Source organism: Octopus sinensis, unplaced genomic scaffold, assembly GCF_006345805.1.
Source record: "Octopus sinensis unplaced genomic scaffold, ASM634580v1 Contig10079, whole genome shotgun sequence".
Taxonomy (NCBI): Eukaryota; Metazoa; Mollusca; class Cephalopoda; order Octopoda; family Octopodidae; genus Octopus; species Octopus sinensis.
In genome coordinates, this window is record NW_021831989.1 from 117,235 (window position 1) to 137,861 (window position 20,627).

A 20,627-nucleotide genomic window follows, 5' to 3' on the forward strand; every position below is an offset into this window, starting at 1 on the left:
TCTGGCCGTATGAATATCTGATTAGGCGTAGAAGTTTTGGTGGGTACCCTGAGACATGGAGTAATTTGTAACGAAGAACTCAGTTTCGACGAATTGGTAGATTCGAATTATACAATCCAAAAAATTGAAAAAGCTGTAGAAAAACATTTTTCTAAATCAATAATATTTAATGGGTTGAATCTCTTACGGGGACGCAGTCTAAAAATGAAATATATGTAAATTAAATGAACCCAAATTTATTTTGTCAAGACTTTAATAACAAAAAATCATTTGATTAAATTTAATATGCAACTTAATTTTGCTTTTATTTTAAGAGTTTTTCGAAACAAGGAGTTTATTGATATACGCAGTACACAATAATAGTTGGTTAAAATGCTCATCAGTCAAAAAGCTACAAAATTTTGTTATAATAAATACCAATTTACTAAAGAGCGATTCACAAACATATATGTTGACGCAAACACTAAAAAAATTTTGACCACTACAAATTAAATTGAGATATTTCCTTCAAAATTAAAGTATTGTACACATATTAAATACAGATATCATGCTTATATCCGACTGTAATTCTAACAGTTTCATTTGAAATTCGCCAGGAGCAAAGTCCGAATCAATATGATTGCGTACTGAAAATACTTTAACAAATGCAAATAATTTCTTAAATCACATTCGTTAATCAAATCATCAATAATGAACTGTATTGATTGAATGATGCATTACGCTCAGAAAGTGAAATAAAATATTTTGTATCGCAAGATGAAATTTGAGTTCTCTAAATATGAAGGTTTGCAATGAAGACAGAGACTTTTCGGTACAATTCGTGACATAGCTTGTTACTACCTTGAAGAGCACAATTTAATTTTGAAAGATAAAGACAATACATACCTAGCTTAAATTCACTATGTAATTCACTATATAAATTTAGTTTGAAAAAAGTAGCTAAGGGTCCGCAAATAAAATTCATCGGGCCGCGGTTGAGGACCTCTGCTCTAGTCTATTGGATCTACTTTAAAAATAACAATAAAAATAGTATTTTATGAAATTAACATTATTTTTGATTCATTGCAATTGAAATAAGGTTTATTTTGATGTTAGATTATTTGATTGAAAAGGATTGATTAGTTTGGTTAAATAAGCAATATTTGTTGGTTAACCTATAAAATTGAATAAAATGTTAATTATTCGACTATATCAGAAAATGCTTTCAATACTAGGTTTGACATTAACTTGTAATATTCTATTTTATAAGGATTTCTATTTTTCATGAATTTGTCACAGAGTGCAATTACAGCCATTCAAGGAGTTAGTAATAGTTTAAAGTGAATATATTTAAGGAATCAGATGATACATGCGCATCCTGTATAAATGGTCTTGCGATTGGATTGCAGTTTTACGTTTGTTCAACGTGTAAAATCCTTAATAGAGTCAATACTCTCCTGATCATTTTGATCCAGTAATGCGGGCGACTCAATTTTGCATGGATAGTGGACGCTGCCCAGCAGATTATGTTTCTGCTTAATCAGCACAAATTAACCTTCTCTTTCCTCGGCTTAATTATTCTCGGCTAATCAATTATCTTTTTAACCAATAAAAAAATTATTTTTACTTATATTTTGTGTTTGTCCAACTTTCGTATTAGTAAAAGTGAAAATTTTAAATTTGCTGTTTCAAAAAAGCAATTTTTTGTGAATTGTAATTTTCTTATTGAATCTTAATTTCACATTAAATACTTATATTTTTCGTGAGAACAGTTTTGGAGATATTTTGAGGTTACATTTTTTGTAGGCATTCAATAATTAATATTTTACATTTGATTTATTAATGTGGTTGGAAATTTTTATTCGATTTAAATAATGTCGGGTTTATATCGAAATTTCTTGGTTATTTTCGACTTTTAGAATACAAGGAAGATTACATTTTTTGTATTTATGGCCCCTGATTAAAAAAGTTTGAGAATAACTGGTTTATACATTTGAGTTAATTATATTGGTCTAAGACTTTTTAGATAAAGTAGATTACATCCGTTTGAACCATTATATTATTTTTTCGACTTATAATGAATTGAATTAAATTTTTTATTCACCCTAACATGATTTATTGAAGCAATTTATTTTTTCAATATTTATCATTATCCACAAAATTTGACAACAAAGACGTTTATCGATATTTGTCCCTGATTCCGAATGATTATTTTTGTTAGACAGCTTTACACAACTCTTAGGACTGCTACTCTTCAGTATTTTCTAGTCAAATTCTAACATTTTTTATTTCATTTTGTATAAATAGTGACAGGGTTGTGCGTAATCTGCTTCAAAAGCAACAAGTGTTTTGAATATACAAATTCATTATGTCGTCTAAAGAAAATCTATTTTCCAAGTAGCTTCCATCGAGCATTACTCATAGTGGTCCCCAAGCATTCAAATTTATATTTAATCCATAAATTTTGTTCGGATACCGCATCTCGTTCAGACTCCACATTCCCGAGTTGTATCACAGAATAAATGTGTTATCAGTTCTGATCAGTTCGCCTTAATTTTTGTTGATAGGTCCCTGAGGGCAGCCCCCAGGTAGATAAAAATAGTCTTAGCGATAAGGAGTCGCCTGGGGTACCAATATTTGTCCCAGTCTGAATCAGCTCAAATTTTTATTTCGACGTTCGTGAGTAAAATACATATCATATTCAGATACAGTTTTGTCTTTATTATAACCTTTCCACTCTATAATAAAATTTTTCAGTCTTGTTGCGTAAAGTTAGTTAAATTTAATTAGCCTTGCAACACGTTTGAATATTTTAGAAAAAATAGCAAAGTTTTACTTTCGCAAAACAAGTTTTGTCACAAACTAAGCAATTCAGTGTTCCAGCATTTAGAGTATTGCTTCTATTACTTTTTTTATTTTGTAAATTATATTTTATTCAAAAAAAGACTTCTTTCTTTTTTGATGAAAAAAGTCGTTAGTAGGCCGGTTACTCCAGATGTCTCCATAACTATAGGAATGAAGTAATACCGTCATCAAAGATTTACCCATTTGGAAACATCTGCAACAAAACAAGAAGAAACAGCAGGAAAGACCATGTTAGTTTAAAAATGGGTGTCTACACACATTGAATCCCAAATCAACAATTTCCCATCTCCAGGATTTAACTGGCTCTAACACATCCTAAAATAAAATTGTCCAAGTATCTATTATTTATCCATTATTTGAACTCCCAAATATCAAAATATATCTTTTAAACACATTTAAAAATATTTAAATATAAAACAAGTATAGAAACAAAAAATTCAATTTATCGGAGAGAAAACGCAAACAAAAAATAAACAAAAATGATTAGTGAAATAATACTAATGGGGAAACTGTTTGTCAGAAGAAGTGCCTATAATAAATAATAAATAAAATACTTTTGGCATCACAGGAAACAATTTTTAGCGTTTCTACAGTTACACTGTCAGATGAGTCTCGAGATCCACTTTTTCTAAAACAAATGTCCAAACATTATCACAGAAACGATATGTGTTTAATTTCCCCTATTTTAAATTTAATAAATTAAAAACTCGGATTGAGACTTTATTTCTGACTTTACTGACCAAGGAGTGATTTATAGATTTGTCGAACTGTAGAAGAATCTTTTCTGCAATGGCTGTGGTTATTTGACCATCCTTCGACTATTTAGAAAATATACATTTATTAAATCTTCTAATGTTTCCTGGAGGCAAATACCAACAGTGGTTGTGCGATATAACTGATATGACATACACAACTAGAATTATTACTCAAGTTTATTTATTTATTTTTTTTTAATTATTTAAATTTTATTTATGTAAACCAAAAGAGAAATAGTCATTGGCAGATAGCCAGAGTATTGCCTCTGACTATTGCTATAGATATTCTTTCGATTAAATACCGGTGCTCACACGGGTCGCCGGTAACCCTTCCGATTAATGAGGCAATGCGCTGGAGTAGGGTCCGAGTAGAAGCCCCTGTATTCCTGACGTCTCAACAGCCAGGGGGGCAAACACTCTCCCATTCCCAATTCCAGCGTATTTCTCAGCTTTTCTCTTTTCTGCCCGTTCAGACGGGGCTCCAGGATTCTCGATGCATAATTTGATGTTCTGATTGGAAAAGGAGTTCACACACGTGACGTCCCAAACCAGACACTTTCCCCTCTGGAATGGAAATGTGGTCATCCCATCGGGTCTTCTGCCGTCCTCTACGAAAATCCCTGCAGGTTCCAATTGTGTGTGGAATCCAGCAGTTCGAAGAGATCGACAGATGATCTGGTTCAGTTCGGAATGCCGTGAGGAACGTCCAATTCCGTTTCGACAGGAGAGGGAGTGATATCCAAACTCGTCAGTCCACACGCCGCACCGGCATTGGTGTTTTTCATAGACGCGTAGACCGAGGCGCAGACAAACTCCAATTCTTACGGCTTCATCATTAAGAAGGCAGCCAGTTGTATTACAAGGGTAACAGTTTAGCCATGCGCCGCTTAGGGGCTGGCTGCCCGCTTGTAAACAAGCCAACCTTCTCTGGTCCATGGTTTCCTTTAGGCATGAAAACGTATTGGCGTGGACTTTCGACGTCCACTCCGATTGGCAGGTCACATCAGATGGCAATGGCAATCCCAGCTTTTCCCATACGGCGGCGCAATCATCCACAGCAAATGATTTCCTCTGTTCGTTTATTTGAGAAAGAACAGTGTCGATCATATCTCTGGACGAGAGTACTGAGGAAAAATATGCGCCGTGCGCTGAATCTGCCGGGGTGATCAAGCCGATCCCTCCCAGGGAAATTGGAAGAGTTGCCTGTTTCCACGACTGCGTATCGAAGCTAACGTTGAGGATGTTCTCAGTGCAAGCTCTCATATGCTTGGAATAGTCTTCGAGAAGATCTGTTTCCTGATAGCATTGGGCCGTCCTCAAAAGGTATGTTAACTTCGGAATAGATAGACAGTTCCTCATTAAAAAGAGCCCAATGTGGCTATCCACACAACGTAATTTTTCAGAAAGAAGGGAAAATTCCGAAATTTTAGCCTTCATAACAGCTTTGATACCACTTTTAAAAATAGGAGATCCAAGAAAAATCAAATCCTCTTTGAGGGGGAAGGTGCATCCAGGTAGCAGTTTGTCGAATTCGGTCATCCACTTACGAAAGGAAAGTTCGTCCGTGTTGACATTCACAATTTCGCATTTGCCGCAGTTGAATTCAAGCCCAAGCGCTCCAAATTTAAAAACAAGAGACTTCAGCGTTTCCAAGATGCCCTCAGGGGTTCCTCCAATTACTCCATCATCCAAATACCACATGTTAAGATCATTTTTACATGATCTCGTTGTATGGTGAATTGCGAGCGAGAATAAAAGAGGACCTAGAGGGTCACCTTGTTGAACTCCATTGGCAGAATCAAGTATTGTTGTTCCGAATACAAGTGCGGAAGGCTTGGAGTATGCCAAATTTACAATCGGTAGGATGTGCGGAATTTCTTTGGCACAAGCTTCAAGAATACAGTCTCTTCTAACAGAATTAAATGCATTCTTTAAATCGATCTTGGCCAGAATTCGTTGGGAATCCGTGGAAGAAAAAACAAACTCACGCAGAGCGTGGACCCCGGCCTCGGCGCCTCCTCGGACACCAACTCCGAGCTGTGTTGGTACGAAGTACGACAGAAGTTCCCCAGAGCCTGCCTTGCTTGCTATCTTGGAAGCAATCCTTCGGAAAATGTTTCCGACAGCAATGGGGCGAACTCCGCCATCCGTCTTCTTTAGGGCCGTCAAACATGAGGAGAAGATCAGTTCACGGGCAAAAGAGCATAAGTCGCCGGACAGAATCTTGTTAGAGAGTCCGACGATCTTTTCGAGCAAGGTAGTATTGTTTTCCCCTGAGAGCCGACACATCAAATCACGAACATGCCCAGGCCTTAGGCCATCCACACCACCAGAGCTGCTGCGACGGAAAGATTTCAGGCTATCGGAGATGTCCGCGGCCGAGGCTACTAGTGGCATGACATTAGGGAGGTGGAATTTACGAAAGTCTTCAGGGGCGCTGGGATGTTTCGCCTTCAATGCAGAAACAGTGGCAGTGCTGTATGGAAGGGTGCCCAGGTCGGAGGATATGGTTCGTACAGCGGCCTTTACGTCTCCTTCCATGAGTTTTGTCCGTACCAGCCGCCGTATCCTTTCGGCCTCAGATGCCTTTGAAGGCCTTCTTTCAACTTTGTGCGTCCCTTCGGTAGGGGGGCAGAGGACGGACTCGAAATTGGACATGAATTCAGCGATCTGCGCTTTCAAAACTTTAGCAAGGGATTGCCCATCCCTTTGTTGCTGTATCGGGACGCCCAAAGCGTAGACGGGAAAGAGGAATAGTTTTGCCCATGAAAGGGCGTCGGAGTCTTTCTTCGTGGCATTTCCAATCAAGGTGGCAAGACTCTCTGCAGCAAGTAGCCTGACTGCCTTCGGAATCCTGACGGGGATGTATCTGCACCGTCGCAAAGCGGACAGATATCGCAGAAATTCCTCTGCATCAGAGACGGGAAGGGCAAAGGGAGGTGGACACCATCCAGGAACTACGCACGAAGGGCAATTCCACGTCTGGAGGGCAGATGCCTGCTTCCTCTTGAGACCAATACAAGAGAGATGGAAAAAATTCTCACAGGTCGAGCAATTAATTCCACGTTTCCGTCTGTTCGATTTCTCGCAAGAAAGGCATGCTGGATTATCTGCTTTTTCCATGAATAGATTAGAATAGAATATAATAGGATACACAGAAAATAAGACAATACAATAAGATACACAGAAAATAAGATAATACAATGAAGAACAACAATGAATGTGACAAAATTACAAGTGGGAACAAATTACACCACCACAACAACAACGTGCTTGCTATAAATAATTTTATTAAAGTTTATATTTTAACAAAATCAATTTATTTTTATAACAAATTTTTATTCTTATTTATATTTTTTATAATCTACGTCACTATTAAAAAAAGAATAACAAAAAAAATTTAATCAAATTATATTAAAACCTTAAAATATTAATTTTAAAAAATAATTTAATATTAAACCAGTAAAAAAAACATAATTGCACGTTGTTGCACGTTGTTGTTGTTGTTCATTTCTTTCTTTTCATTTGTTCATTTCTTATTCTATAATCCATTTTTGTAATTGTCATCTATCTAATAATCTCTCTCTTTCCATTTCTCTCTGTCATCTATTTTTTCATTGTTTCTATCTTGCTCTCTTTCTATGTCTTTCTGTTTCCAACCCACTTCTGTTCTATGCTCTACTTGCGAAGTTAGTAACAACCGCAAGAAAGGGAGAGTCTGTTCTAGTTGCGACAGATTCTTCCACCTTTCTTGCGTGCGTCTTTCCAGGCGCGTTTCTGCCTCTCTCTTAATTTGGGACTGTCCTTCCTGCCGCTCTTGCCAGCCGGTTCAGTGTTCCAGCCCGCAAGAACTCCCCGAAAAACCGCCATTCGCAACATCCCCGTCTGCCGAGGAAGTTCTCAAATCTATCAAGCTCTTCCGTCGTCTCCGGAAAATCCCATCCAGAATCCCAAAAGCTGCGCGTATCTTTGCAGCCTCCTCCCTGTCCGCCGCAATCGATAAGGCTTTGGCATCTGATGGCCATTCCGATTGGCTTAAGCTGTTTTGCTTCGCCTCTTTTGGTCTCGGTTTTGCCCCATTAAGAGCCCGTGTGAAAACCTCCTCATTTCGCTGGCTACAACCGTCAAACAAGAATTGGCCTTGTACGATAAGAACTCTTTTTCCATCCGCTGGCTGCGGGACCACCTCGCTAGCTCCGAATTTCCCTCTGGTTCACCATCCCATAATGTGTCCTCTCACGCGAATGACGTCGACTACCTCAACAGAAAGATTAATAGTAAACTCTTGGACGGCGACGTTCGTGGTGCAGTTAGGCTGGTTGCCTCGACAAGTCCCCTTTTGCCCACGACCCCTGCTGTTTTGAATTCCCTCAGGGAAAAACATCCCCCTCAGCCAAACGACTTCAGGCCTCAGCCGTCCCCTGACACCCTCGCTCTCAATCCTTTTGCTGTCTCGGAAACTCTTGTACTGAAAGCCCTGAGGGACTTTTCACCTGGAAGCAGTGGTGGTGTAGATGGTCTGAGACCAGGTCATCTGAAAGACCTGACGTCTCCCACTACCGCCGAAGCTGGTCGAAAACTCCTACGCTCAATTACCAACCTGTGCAACCGCTTCATCTCCGGTTCCCTCCCCGATTTTGCTCGTGATATTTTCTTTTCCGCCAACCTTACTGCCCTTGGGAAAAAGGACAACGGCGTGAGACCCATTGCCGTTGGGAATATCTTTCGGAGGCTCTCTGCCAAACTTCTGTGCCACGCAATTGTCCCCTTTTTGTCTCAAGTGTTTCTCCCCGCCCAACTCGGGGTCGGTGTCCCAAACGGCTGCGAAGCGGCCGTTCATTCTCTCCGTGAACTCATCGAATCTTCCCAGTCGGCTATCATGGTCAAACTAGACGTCTCAAACGCTTTCAACTCCATCAGACGTGACCACCTGCTGGAGTGCTGTCGCGAACTGGTTCCGTTCGCTTATCCCCTTGTACATCTCTCATACGCTTCTCCGAGTATCCTCATGTTCGACGATGTTCCCATCTCTTCGGCCACCGGGGTCCAACAGGGAGATCCCCTGGGTCCTGTCCTTTTTGCCTTGGGCGTTAACAGTATCGCTCACTCTGTTCGATCCCCAGTTAACATATGGTATCTGGATGACGCAACCATTTGCGGTCCCCCCGACGCTGTTTTCGACGACCTTCGTTCTATCCTCCCTTCCCTCTCGGACATCGGCCTATCTATAAACGCCAATAAATCCGAAATCGTGAACATTGCCTTAAATCCGAGTGACTTCACTGCTTCAATTTCCACGTGCCGAGGCATTCTCTCAGACGTCCGGATTACGGACAAATCAAATCTTACGATTCTCGGTGCCCCCATGGGGCCTTCTGCCCTCGAATGCTCACTCGCTGGAAAAATTTCCCACTTATCCAAAATGATCGACAAGCTTAAAGTCATCGAGCCTCATGTGGCTTTTTTCCTCCTCCGAAACCACTTCTCCGTCCCTAAGATCCTTTACACCCTAAGATGTGCACCCTGCTTTCAAAGAGGCGACCTTCTTTCCGACCTTGACAATATCCTCAGGCTCGGTACGAGCTCTCTTTGCAATCTGGCTTTCGACGATCCAGGCTGGACTCAGGCATCCCTGCCTGTGCGCTGGGGTGGCCTTGGCTTGAGATCCTATTCCGATCTTGCCCTCCCGGCATTCCTATCCGCTCATCACGCTTCTCGTACTCTCTCAGACATCGTTCTTAGAAACCTCCCCGAACGGAAATTGTCTGAAGTTTACTCTGCAGCCCGTGGTCGGTGGGAGGCTCGGTTTGGTTCGAAGCTGCCCAACTCTCAATCTGTACAGCGCCAATGGGACGAAATCTTGTCAGGCAATCTTCGAAGGCCTGCTTCCTGTCTCCAATCAACACCGTGTCGCTTGCCTCCGTGCAGGTCGCTGTGAAAGCAGCGGTGTCTGGTTAAAGGCTCTCCCTCTCCCTTCCATCGGGAACCTGTTGGACAAGGAATGCCTAAGAATTGCAATCTCCCTCCGTGTCGGGCTGAAAATCTGCCAGTCGCACAAATGCCGTTGTGGGGGAACTGTTGACGAGTACGGTTTGCATCCCCTCGCTTGCCGGCGGAGTGCCGGTCGTGCCCCCCGTCACAGTGAACTCAACTCAGTCGTACAGAGAGCCCTCGCCTCAGCAGGCATCCCGTCTATCCTTGAACCTGTTGGATTGGATAGAGGGGATGGCAAACGCCCTGACGGCATGTCCACCTTCCCCTACGAGCAGGGGAAATCCCTTATTTGGGATTCTACCTGCTCGGACACGTTCTCGCTGGAAATCTCGCGCTGTCCGCCGCCAATCCTGGGCACGCTTCCAGGCAGGCCGAGGAGCGAAAGATTCTCAAGTACGGCCACCTGTCCAACTCGCTGCTCTTTACTCCAATTGCCTTGGAGTCCTCCGGGATCTTCGGTCCCAAGACACTCCGCTTCCTTCGCTCGCTCGGTCGACGGATTTCAAGGACTAGTCACGATCCAAGAGAGTTTTCTTGGCTCCTGGAACGTCTGTCGATTGCTGTGATCCGAGGGAACGTCTTCGCCATTCGCGCGGCTGGTCGGGTGTCTCGTGAGGCCTTTAACTAACTTAGCTATCTGTAATTTTTGTCTTGTTTTATTTCTTAAAAAAACATAATTAGAAAGAAAAAAAAAAAAAAAAAAAAAAAAAAAAAAAAAAAAAAAAATTAATTTGTCAATAAATCCCTGTCCCAGAGACTTTATTGTTTCGTAGGTGAAAAATAAAGCCCCTGTAGCAGGGAAGGTCCTCAACAAGGTTGGGGTCAGTCCCTTATAGAAACCCGCAAAGTCTAAGTATTAAAATACTAAAAAACAATTTTCTTTATAAATTTGTCTCACAGCATCAAAAACCCCGAGATTAGTCACTTGGACACGAGATTTTATTGTATCGAAAGGAAATATGGTAAACCACAATAAAACTCCAGCATTTCCTCCCGCCACTACATATTCAAAAGGACCTTTAAAATAAACCAAAATTATCCCACCATGTGAATAATTTTTTTTTTGATGTTTAATTTTTCAAAAAAATCCAAAGTTGTTTTATATGTTCCAAAAAATACAAAATATCCAGGCACTTCTCTTAAAAAAGTTGGCATAAGACCGCTAAATAAGCCACTAAAGCCATTCTTTCGGATAATATCTCCAACCACATTGATAGGCGTGCTAATAAAAAATAACCACAGATCATACATACGTCCATTTGAGGCCATTTCAGTCGCAGTTTGAAGTTTACATTTTACTAGTTCAGTGGGACAAAGTACAAATGAAGCACAAAATCCTCCAAAGGCCCCCGCAATACAATTTTGAGAAACTGAAAGTTGAGATGTGCTGGATAGGTTATAATGATTAACAAGAAATCGTTCTGCTAAACCATACGAGAGAAAAACGACTGCATTCTCGCCAATATTGGCATATAAAGAAGGAATTGTGCCTCTATATAGTCCAGAAAGGCCTTCTGATTTAAAAGTTTGGGCAAAGCAATGAACAAAATTTTTGTAAAGATTTGGAAATGTTTGCATTTTTACTTTCGTGGTATCCAAGGACTGTCCGACAAATACTGACGCGGTTGCCCCTTTGAATTATTTTCTAATTCTAACCAATTGAAGCACTCGTGCCGTTAAGGATAGCATCGATAATGACATTATTCATTTAAATGTAACGTGGTATATTTTTCATAATAAAGATGAATTTTTAAATAATTTTAATGATGAATATAATTTTATTTTTTGGGTTCAATTAGATTGCAATTTGGCTCAGCAAAAAATTAAAAAAATTTTGAGTTAGTTAGTTGATCCGCAGTTTTGCTATCTTAAAAATTGCTGACTAGCTTTCTTTCAGGAAGATTTGGTCGTAAAGAATACACGAACAAAAAATCTTGATTTCGCTACTTGCCAAATGACGTACCACACGGCTCTTCTTTCTCCTTTTTTACTATTCAAATTCTATTTGAGCGACACCAACAAAGCAACGCCACTCTTAAGTTATACAGAGTACATTATGATTGCCTCAAAACATTGAAGACGCGAATCATCTGTGACTATTTACAGCGGGAAAAGTCATTAATCCTGGCAATTATGTTAATCCAGGGAATTAATGTTAATTTAATCGGGCAAACTCATTATTTAATCTTATTCTTCCGTTATAAATAGTTAGATGTCTGGATTTGAAATTCAAGAATCTCTTTCAACCAAAAATGTTGAATTTGGACTAGTGCTTCGACTTTTCTCAACCAATTGACTTCACATGAAGTCAAGTCAAGCGCAAACTAAACGTCCTAAAAGCCATATTGGGCCAATTGTTCTGTCAAGCAAAAGAAAACTTTCTAATCGTATATAAAGAAATGTGTGAATTACAATTTCTCAACAGCCCACAATCTTAACATTGTGTTCCTCTGTCAAGGAACGAAAAATATATCGTCGCCACTGTTGCCGACCAGTTGAGACTACTCTCAAACATACCTTCCCAAAAAAACGCATCAACTATCTCCAAACATATACACAACCACATTTCTACTCGGGCTATCAAATACCAGACACCGCACCTTCCCCTTATCGATGAATCCGAATCATTGCTAACCATCGAGCCAATCTCTTTGTTAGCAAAAACAACCAATTTAACTTTACTAGATACCAAATTTATTATCAATCAAATAAAATTCCAATTCAAAGCTGTAAATCATCGTTTCATTTTTTCCTTGAAACCCAGCTGGAAAGTTTTTTGCTAAATTAGAAAAAAATAATTCCAATTTTTATTGAAAACTCACAAACAAATCAATAAAACAATTCAATATAACACAATCAAAAACACGCATCAAAATCACTCGATAAACTCAATTGGAGAATATGATTGTGAAGAGAACAGAGTAGTGGATTCGAATTAACCATTTCGAGGGCTTCCCGAATAAATTGATCTGGATTTATGTATTCTAAACAGCTGCTGGGTTCATAAAAGTAATCCTTCTTCATAAAGCAAACAATGATATTTCTGAGTCGTGCCACATCATCTAATGTAATTCAAATCATAAAAACCAGCAGTACACAAAGTCTCGATTAATCTTTTCCAAGAATCAATTAAAATGTAACAGAATGACTGTCCAATTTATTCAAAAACGTATATTCCGCTTGAAATATGTTTAATTGACTGTCAATATCCTCATAAATTGAATCCCTATAACAGCCATGTTAATAATCAAATACATTGCGGTCGATTCCACTGGACAATGTTGGCTTGAGGAGAGTGGCACTTTTGGAATAGCAGAAAGTAATCGCCTAATTTTATTATTTTAACAAAAACCAGCAAAGCATTGATAATGAAAATAAATATGACTTTTCATTACTGAGAATAATGAATACATCTTTACTTATCATTCCGAAATTGCATATATTAACAGTAAAATCTACCTAGAATATAATCGGCGATATCCATACCATTTATTATATCACACGGGAGACCAATGTCATTGAATATACATCTTTGATTAAGCATATTCCTTGAAATATAAAAACCAATGTCACCAGGAAGACATTCTGAGATTTGTAGACACAGCAATAATAACATCTCCAACGCAGTAAACAGAATAAATAGAAAAGGGCAATGACAAAGTCGAAATTAGATTCCCAGACGAAGTGAGGAACACCCATATATTATTATCACTCGTAGTAACAGCAGTAATTGTACTGATACGTAAACCCATAAAACACAAACGAGGAAATTGAGACTGCAGTACACGAATTGGATATAAAAGACTTCCACAAAACTTTATTTTCTGAATTTAGTAGATAGCAAAGACAATATTTCGATCCCTCAGAATAGAAGGAGCGATCATTGAATGCTTGAAATACAAAGTGTGAGCCCATTAACATGACCTAAATAAACAAATTACAACTCACCTTTGAACTGTACTTATTTAAAACAGTCGGAACTGCTCTCAAAGAGTATGACATCTTTAAAAATAATATATATCAATTCTTACAGGTTTTTTTGCAATAAAAACAGACGAAGTAGATTTTTCTGTTTTATCAACAATTTCCTTCGATTTTCCCATCCTGTCTAGCAGTATTAAAATAAATTAACACAACTTGTAGAATTGTTATCGCCAGTAGACAAATCCACGTTTTGTTGATCCATTTCTCCGTCACTGTCAAATGAACCCAAAAACGTAAGAGGAATTCTTCGAGCCCCGCTTTTTTTCGACCCAGGATTAGATGTATGTGACACACTCACTTTTTCACAGTTAACGTTTTTGCTTAAACTAAAAACTAACTAAATATAATATAAACGGAGGAGGGGTTGCTTCTACAGGAATCGGCTTGGGAAGCACCGAGCCAAGTTCTTGTTCGTCAAATGAAAAAATAGCAACCGACCCGTCAATTGAAGCACACACAACTCGATATCCTGAAGGACACCTGAATTGTAGATTAAAATAACAAACCAGGCAATATCTGACACAGAGTCAGAAAATATATCGTGTATCACAAATAGTGGTCGCTTTAGCCCGGTTTGCTATAATTTAAAACAATTAAATCAAACCCACACAGAAATTGACCTATCTCGACTTCCTATCACAAAATAACTGACTATTTCGTTGCTTGTATCACGAAACATAAAAGGACTAGCACTCTAAAATAAAATAAACTAAAAACATACAACAACAGTGACGGCTTTTCGATGCCCAACAAGATCAGATGATATATCCCACTTTCCCCGATTGGTGATGATTTGTGCTGTGGGCGCATTGTTATTCATAGCCTGTGCAGTAAACAAAGATTTCCCATCTGCAAGCCAGGAAAGCCTCAATGCGTGAGTATTAGACAGACACTATTTATAGCCCACAACTCAATCACCTCCAAAAATGGCTTACTTATACATGAAACCTCATTCCACGTCGACGTACTCCATATTCTCACTGTTTTGTCATCCGACTACATAATGTTTAAATAATGAGACCACATAAATAATCAGTAAAATTACCTGAGAGCCAATATACTCCCCAATTGGATCCCAACTGACTCCTTTGACAAATCCAGTATGTCCTTCAAGAACACAAAGTTGCCCTAAAAATGAATAATGATATATCAACCTGACCAAGTAGAAGAATCCCAAATAATAATCGTGTTATCTACACTGGCAGTGGCTATCCATTTGTCCCCATTTGCCCAACTCAAGTCGAGCACATCTTAAATATAATATACTCATCAAACCTCCTCGATGGCCTGCTAAAATACGACACATTCTCCAAGACTCGGCCGATTTGGATTTCTTCCATATTTTCAGGTGATGTTGATCGTCTCCAGAAGCCAGAAATTGGCCGGAATGAGACCATCTAAGACAGTTTACACATTCTAGAATATTATATTCAGTCACTTGTGATATTATCGAGTTGACAAATTAAACTTTGGTCATTTTCATTGGTAAAAAATGAACTAATGAGCCACAATTTTATTCTTCCTGACATCTCTCCTGATTTGGGATGATTATTGGAATATTACCTTGTCCTCCAGTTGCCAGTATCAATTTATCTGGGTTTATATCCGCACAGTAAATCGGGAAATCTAAAAGTTGAAACTAATAAAAAACTTGATTTTGAATCCATTTTAACACATACTGGCTTTATAAGTCGCATTGATTGATCAATACTTGTTCTAAAAAGTTATTTGAATAAATTTTATGTATAAATTATATGTAAAAAATCTTATCCAATATTTTCAACTAACAATAAATGATTTACAACAAAAGATCTAATATTTACACAAGTTTAATTCATTTATTTGCTGTAATAAGAATCTTCATAATTTTTTTAACTTAAAATAAATTTTTAGAATTGTTAATTAAAAAATAATTTATGTCAAAAAGTACCGGTGACAAAAAATCTCCCTGCGGTACCCCAAACATTATCTTGAATGGAACAGACTCTACATTACCAAGACGTCACTCAACTGCATTCTGACACTGTCCTCGTCAACCAAATTCTCTAAGATATTTAGAAGTCTCCCTCTGTGTATAAAGCAAAAGGTATTGGACATATCCATCCCATAGATGGAGTAGCTCCCCTGTACTTTCTATGTATTGCACAAAGCCATCGATGTTCCCAGATTAAATTAGATGTAGATTTTTGACCGCGAGAGAGAAAGTTCTTAATGTCAGATTTAATCCTATTCAACACTATAATTGATAATGTGGTGCGGAGAGTCGTCAATAGTACGATGGGTCTTACATTTGTTAAGGGTCTTTAGCTTTGCGCGGTTTTTGTAGTGCAAATAGTGTGCCATTACTCACGTCTTGTGGTGAGTTGTATTTGAATGTTTTGTTGTATATCTCGATTATACTTCGGAAATCTTGTGCAGTTTTGAAAGGCAATAAGCAATATAATGTAAAGTACAAAAATTTGTGGATCGTTGTATATGTTTTGCGGTGTAGACTTAAGATATTAGCATACCGTAAATATTAGACTCTTTGTTTATTTCGTGTATATAATTGCAAATTAAAGTTATTAGAATACTTTCTTTAGAAAGGACCAAATTAAAACTACTCTCTAGCTTCTCCTTCATCATAGCCAAAGTAATATAGTTGTCCGTTTCAATTTCATTAACTATAAAATCTTTTTATTTTTTTTTTCCTCCAAATCTGATTTGACTCCCTTTAAAACTCAGCGATAAACTGTTGGCTTACCACCAAACAAAAACTTGGCAATCATCACTTTCTGCGTAGATGGCTAACAATGCCGTCTTAATCCCTGCCTATATAGACCGCAACTACACCCGCTCTACTGCCGTAAAAGCCAAGGGAGGATCTCAGGCACGTGGAGCTAAACAGCATTGTAAAACGCCTACTTGAAGCGACCGGCATCCCTTGCAGGCTAGAGCCCTCTGCCCTCAACAAAGAAGATGGCAAGAGGCCAGACGGCTTTTTGTTCTTTTTGTACAAGTGCAATAAAGCAATCGTCTGGGACGCGACATGCTCTGATACTTTTGCAAAATCATGCCTTCTTGCGTCCTCGATCAGCAAGCTGGCACAGTCGGATCATCACACAGAATAATTATTAATTTCTAAAAGAAGAAAGATAGTGAATGATTTTTTCCCACTTAAAAATTACTTGTTAACACTTAGAAAAGTTTTTTATTTACGACTCTTGGAACTTTGTTAGATTTGCCCTGAATTTAAGCCCGATCTTCATTTAAGTAGGCTATTCTTTAGTTTACTTTATACCAGGGGTGGCCAACGGTCGATCGCGGCATGTTTCGTGGTCGATCGCTCGATATATAAATTGCTAATTATTTTTTTTGTATTTAAATTATTATAAAAAAAATATTTATCAATATTAAAGTAAGTATTTTTCACGTGTCTTGTTATGAGGTGTAACAAAAAGTCCAAATCATATAAATTTAATGCCAAATGGGAAAAGACTATATTTTTACGATGCACATGGAAAAATGCACATGTATGCTATGCAATAAAATCATTTCATTACCAAAAAGGGGAAATCTTTGTCGGCATTTTAATTCTTTACATCCCGAGTTCAACAAACACTTTCCTTTAAATTCCTTATTACGGGAAGAGAAAGTTGAACAATTAAAAAAATCTTTTTTTTCACAACATACAATTTTGAAAAAGTTTATTAATTCGTCCAGATCTGCAACAATTGCATCATTGCGAGTGACTCGTCTCCTCGTAAAACACAAAAAACCTTTCACTGATGTCGAAATTTTAAAATCTTGTTTTTTGGAAGCTGCCGATTCACTATTTGATGGTATGAAAAATAAACAGGAAATTTCAAATTGCATCAAAGAGCTTCAGCTCTCAAAACAGTCAATTGTCAGAAGGGCTGAAAGCATTTCTGAAAATTCTTTCGCAGTTAAAAAAGGATCTTTACGCATGTTCGTGTTTTTCTCTACAGTTGACGAATCAAACGATGCTATTGATATCGCCCAACTATGTGTATTTTCCCGTTTAATCTTCCATGATCTAACTGTCAAGGAAGAGTTATTTGCTATTATACCTATGAAAGAAGAACAACTGGTGAAAATATTTATAATTCTTTAAAAACGTTTTTTTGTATCATTCGAATTATTACCGTTAATGAAGAAACTTGTATCCATAACAACAGATGGAGCCCCTGCAATGATTGGGAGTCAAAATGGATTTATTGCATTTTGTCGGAAGATGAACATTTTCCGAAATTTTTATCATATCATTGCATCATTCACCAACATGCATTATGTGGGAAAATGTTAAATTTCAACTATGTTATGGAGACAACAGTTAAAAATTATTAATTCCATCCGAGCCAAGCCCCTACAAAGAAGATTATTTCGACTTTTTCTAGAACAAGTCGATGCAATCTATGGCGATCTACCTTTACATTGTGACATAAGATGGTTAAGCAAGGGATTAATTCTCAGTCGTTTCAGAGAATTATTATCTACATTAAAGAATTTTCTAAGAAAACAACAAGAATTGGCATTTTCTTGAAAATCCTGTTTGGCTAATAAACTTGGCATTTTTAACCGATATTACCAGCAAACTGAATGAACTCAATTTAGAATTACAGGGAAAGAATAGATATATTATCGATATGATCAGTTCAATAATGCTTTCATAATGAAGTTGGAATTATGGATATCCCAAATCAGAAAAGAAAATTTTAACCCATTTTCCTAACATTGAAGATGAATTCACAAAACAACTTGTGAATAAAAATCATTATGTCAATGAATTTGCTATGGTACTACAGAAAAATAATGAACGAGTTTAATAACAGATTTAGCGATTTCAAGAAAATTACTATATTATGCAGTTTCTTTGTTTCTCCGTTCATGGATGTAGACATCGAAAATATTTCAGAAGAATTTAGCAAGATTTTTGACGTTGATCGAAGAAAAAGTCAAATAGAAATTATAAATCTAAAAAATGACATCACTTTAAAATTACATTCAAATGTCAACATGTGGAAATTTATGTCTCAGGAAAAATATCCAATTTTGATTGATTCGTATCAACGAATTCTTTCATGCTTTGGAAGCACATATTTATCCGAAACATCATTTTCAAGTATGAAAATGATAAAATCTCAATACAGGACACGTTTAACGGATGACCATCTTGGGGATTGCATGAGAATAGCAATAAGCTTATACGAGCCAGAATTTGAAATAATCGCAAGTGAATTACAATGCCAAAAATCGCATTAATTTTTAATTGTAAAATAAAATTTTTGATATTAAAATATATAAGTCGAGCTCTCAAACAAAAAATCGCAAAATGAAAAGTAGCTCGCCGGTGAAAAAGGTTGGCCACCCCTGCTTTATACCTATTTATTTGTTTTTATCTATGATTTCTGTAATTACTGAAATTATTAAAAATTTGCTTATTTAGTCGTAATTTTTTTATACATCATAATCTATCTCAAATCTCGGCTAAGATCCAAAAATGTCAAAAATCGACTTTTCTCCAAAAGTATTTGCCGCTCGCTGGTCTAGCACAGTCCCCAACAAATTAAATGGCATTGCATTTGGCAAAACTCCCCTTATAGCAGTGATTTGTTATTAAGGGAGACGAAACGACATTGGTTGAAGACAGGTTTGGTTAACAACGTCTACTAAATGATCTTGACCATAAACTGGGTTAGATAGATCCGACAACAGAAGCAGTCCAAATTCATTCCAGATACATTTTGCTTTTAAAATCTATTTATCCTCTTTCAAACATTAAAATCGAAAAAATTTCTCCATAGAAAAATTCATCCAGTTTGATCGTGTCGTCTAGGGAGAAGGCAACGTGGGACTTACTTTGTACTTCCTTGTTAAAAAAGCCAGAAACAATGACTTAAAGTATTATTGAGTAAGTTTAATTATTACAAATGAAAAAATCACAATTTATCAAATGTCAAAGCGATATCCGGCCTTTATGGAATCAAAAATAATAGAACATGGTACGACAGCTTTTAATTCACAAAAAAGCATAAATATTCCAGCCATTTTACGATGCAAAGAGTAAGTTTGTTCAGGAGGAGGAGTAAGTCGATTCCTCATCATAGTTGGAAGAGTTTTTGCAATACGTTTAGTTATATCCTGACCCCCAAAGTCAAACATTGGCGACCTAAGAGCTTCGGCTAGAATCATGATTGAATCACAGTGAGCATTTTCCATAACTTCTGATTCCTCGCCTGTGAGAAAACCGATTTGACGTGAAAAAAATATAAGTTTCTTCAAGTCATTATCCATGGCAGAATTTATCAATTTAAGATAAGTATCAACAAACGATTTTGTGTATGTTCTGGTCGCACCAAAATCCAGTAAATGAAGCTGAAAATAATTATTTATAGCAACCTGATGAGATGATGAGTCGTAGTAGTAATTGGCCCAATTTGGATCAGACTGCATAAATCGCCAAGAATAAAGTTCGGTCAAAACTAAACGCAAAATGTTAGAACAAACCTAACGTGAATTTAAATAAAATATACTTCATTCACAAATTCTGGGGCTATTTTGTTAACAGGCTGCCCATATATCAATTCAGATGTAATTATATGTTTTGAAGAAAGTTCATCAACTACTGCAGGGACACAAAAAAATGGATCATTGCCTAAAAGTTTTCTAAATATAAATTTTAATCAGCAAAAACTTGTATTTTCTCATACAATCAGCTTCTCGTTCATAGTCTACTTCGTCAAATAACTCTTTTCTGGCAATCTCAACTGCTCTGTCAATATATAACCCATTTGGGAATGCATTGCTCATATTAATTATAGTCATCAAATTTTTAATATCACTATCTATACTTTTATCCACCCCCGCATACTACTGTTACTACTATATGATATACTTGGACTTTTACTGCCACTTCCCTTCCATCGGTTAAAACTCCTCTGTGGACTTGTCCTATGGAGGCTGCCGCGAATGGTTTACTTTCAAATTTAATAAACATATCCCTCCACTTTGTTCCCAATTCGTTTTCTAAAACTTTCTGAAATATATCTA

The 20,627-nt window shown here is 37.5% G+C and overlaps 2 protein-coding genes and 1 long non-coding RNA gene across 3 annotated transcripts; 2 read left to right on the top strand and 1 right to left on the bottom strand.

The window, feature by feature from the left end:
- Positions 1-1,129: 1,129 nt before the first annotated feature.
- LOC115228231 lies at positions 1,130-1,394 on the top strand. The gene is made up of 3 exons (XR_003883195.1): positions 1,130-1,214; positions 1,250-1,302; positions 1,335-1,394. It is a non-coding gene; the product is annotated as an uncharacterized LOC115228231 (long non-coding RNA).
- A 16,959-nt stretch (positions 1,395-18,353) lies between these two features.
- Positions 18,354-18,839, top strand: LOC115228240 (general transcription factor II-I repeat domain-containing protein 2A-like). Its single transcript, XM_029798872.1, has one exon. The coding sequence runs from the start codon at positions 18,354-18,356 to the stop codon at positions 18,837-18,839; it is 486 nt and encodes a 161-aa protein (XP_029654732.1).
- A 687-nt stretch (positions 18,840-19,526) lies between these two features.
- LOC115228241 (atypical kinase COQ8A, mitochondrial-like) lies at positions 19,527-20,030 on the bottom strand. Its single transcript, XM_029798874.2, has one exon. It carries the CDS (start codon positions 20,028-20,030, stop codon positions 19,527-19,529), a length of 504 nt encoding a protein of 167 aa, XP_029654734.2.
- Between the last annotated feature and the right edge of the window lie 597 nt (positions 20,031-20,627).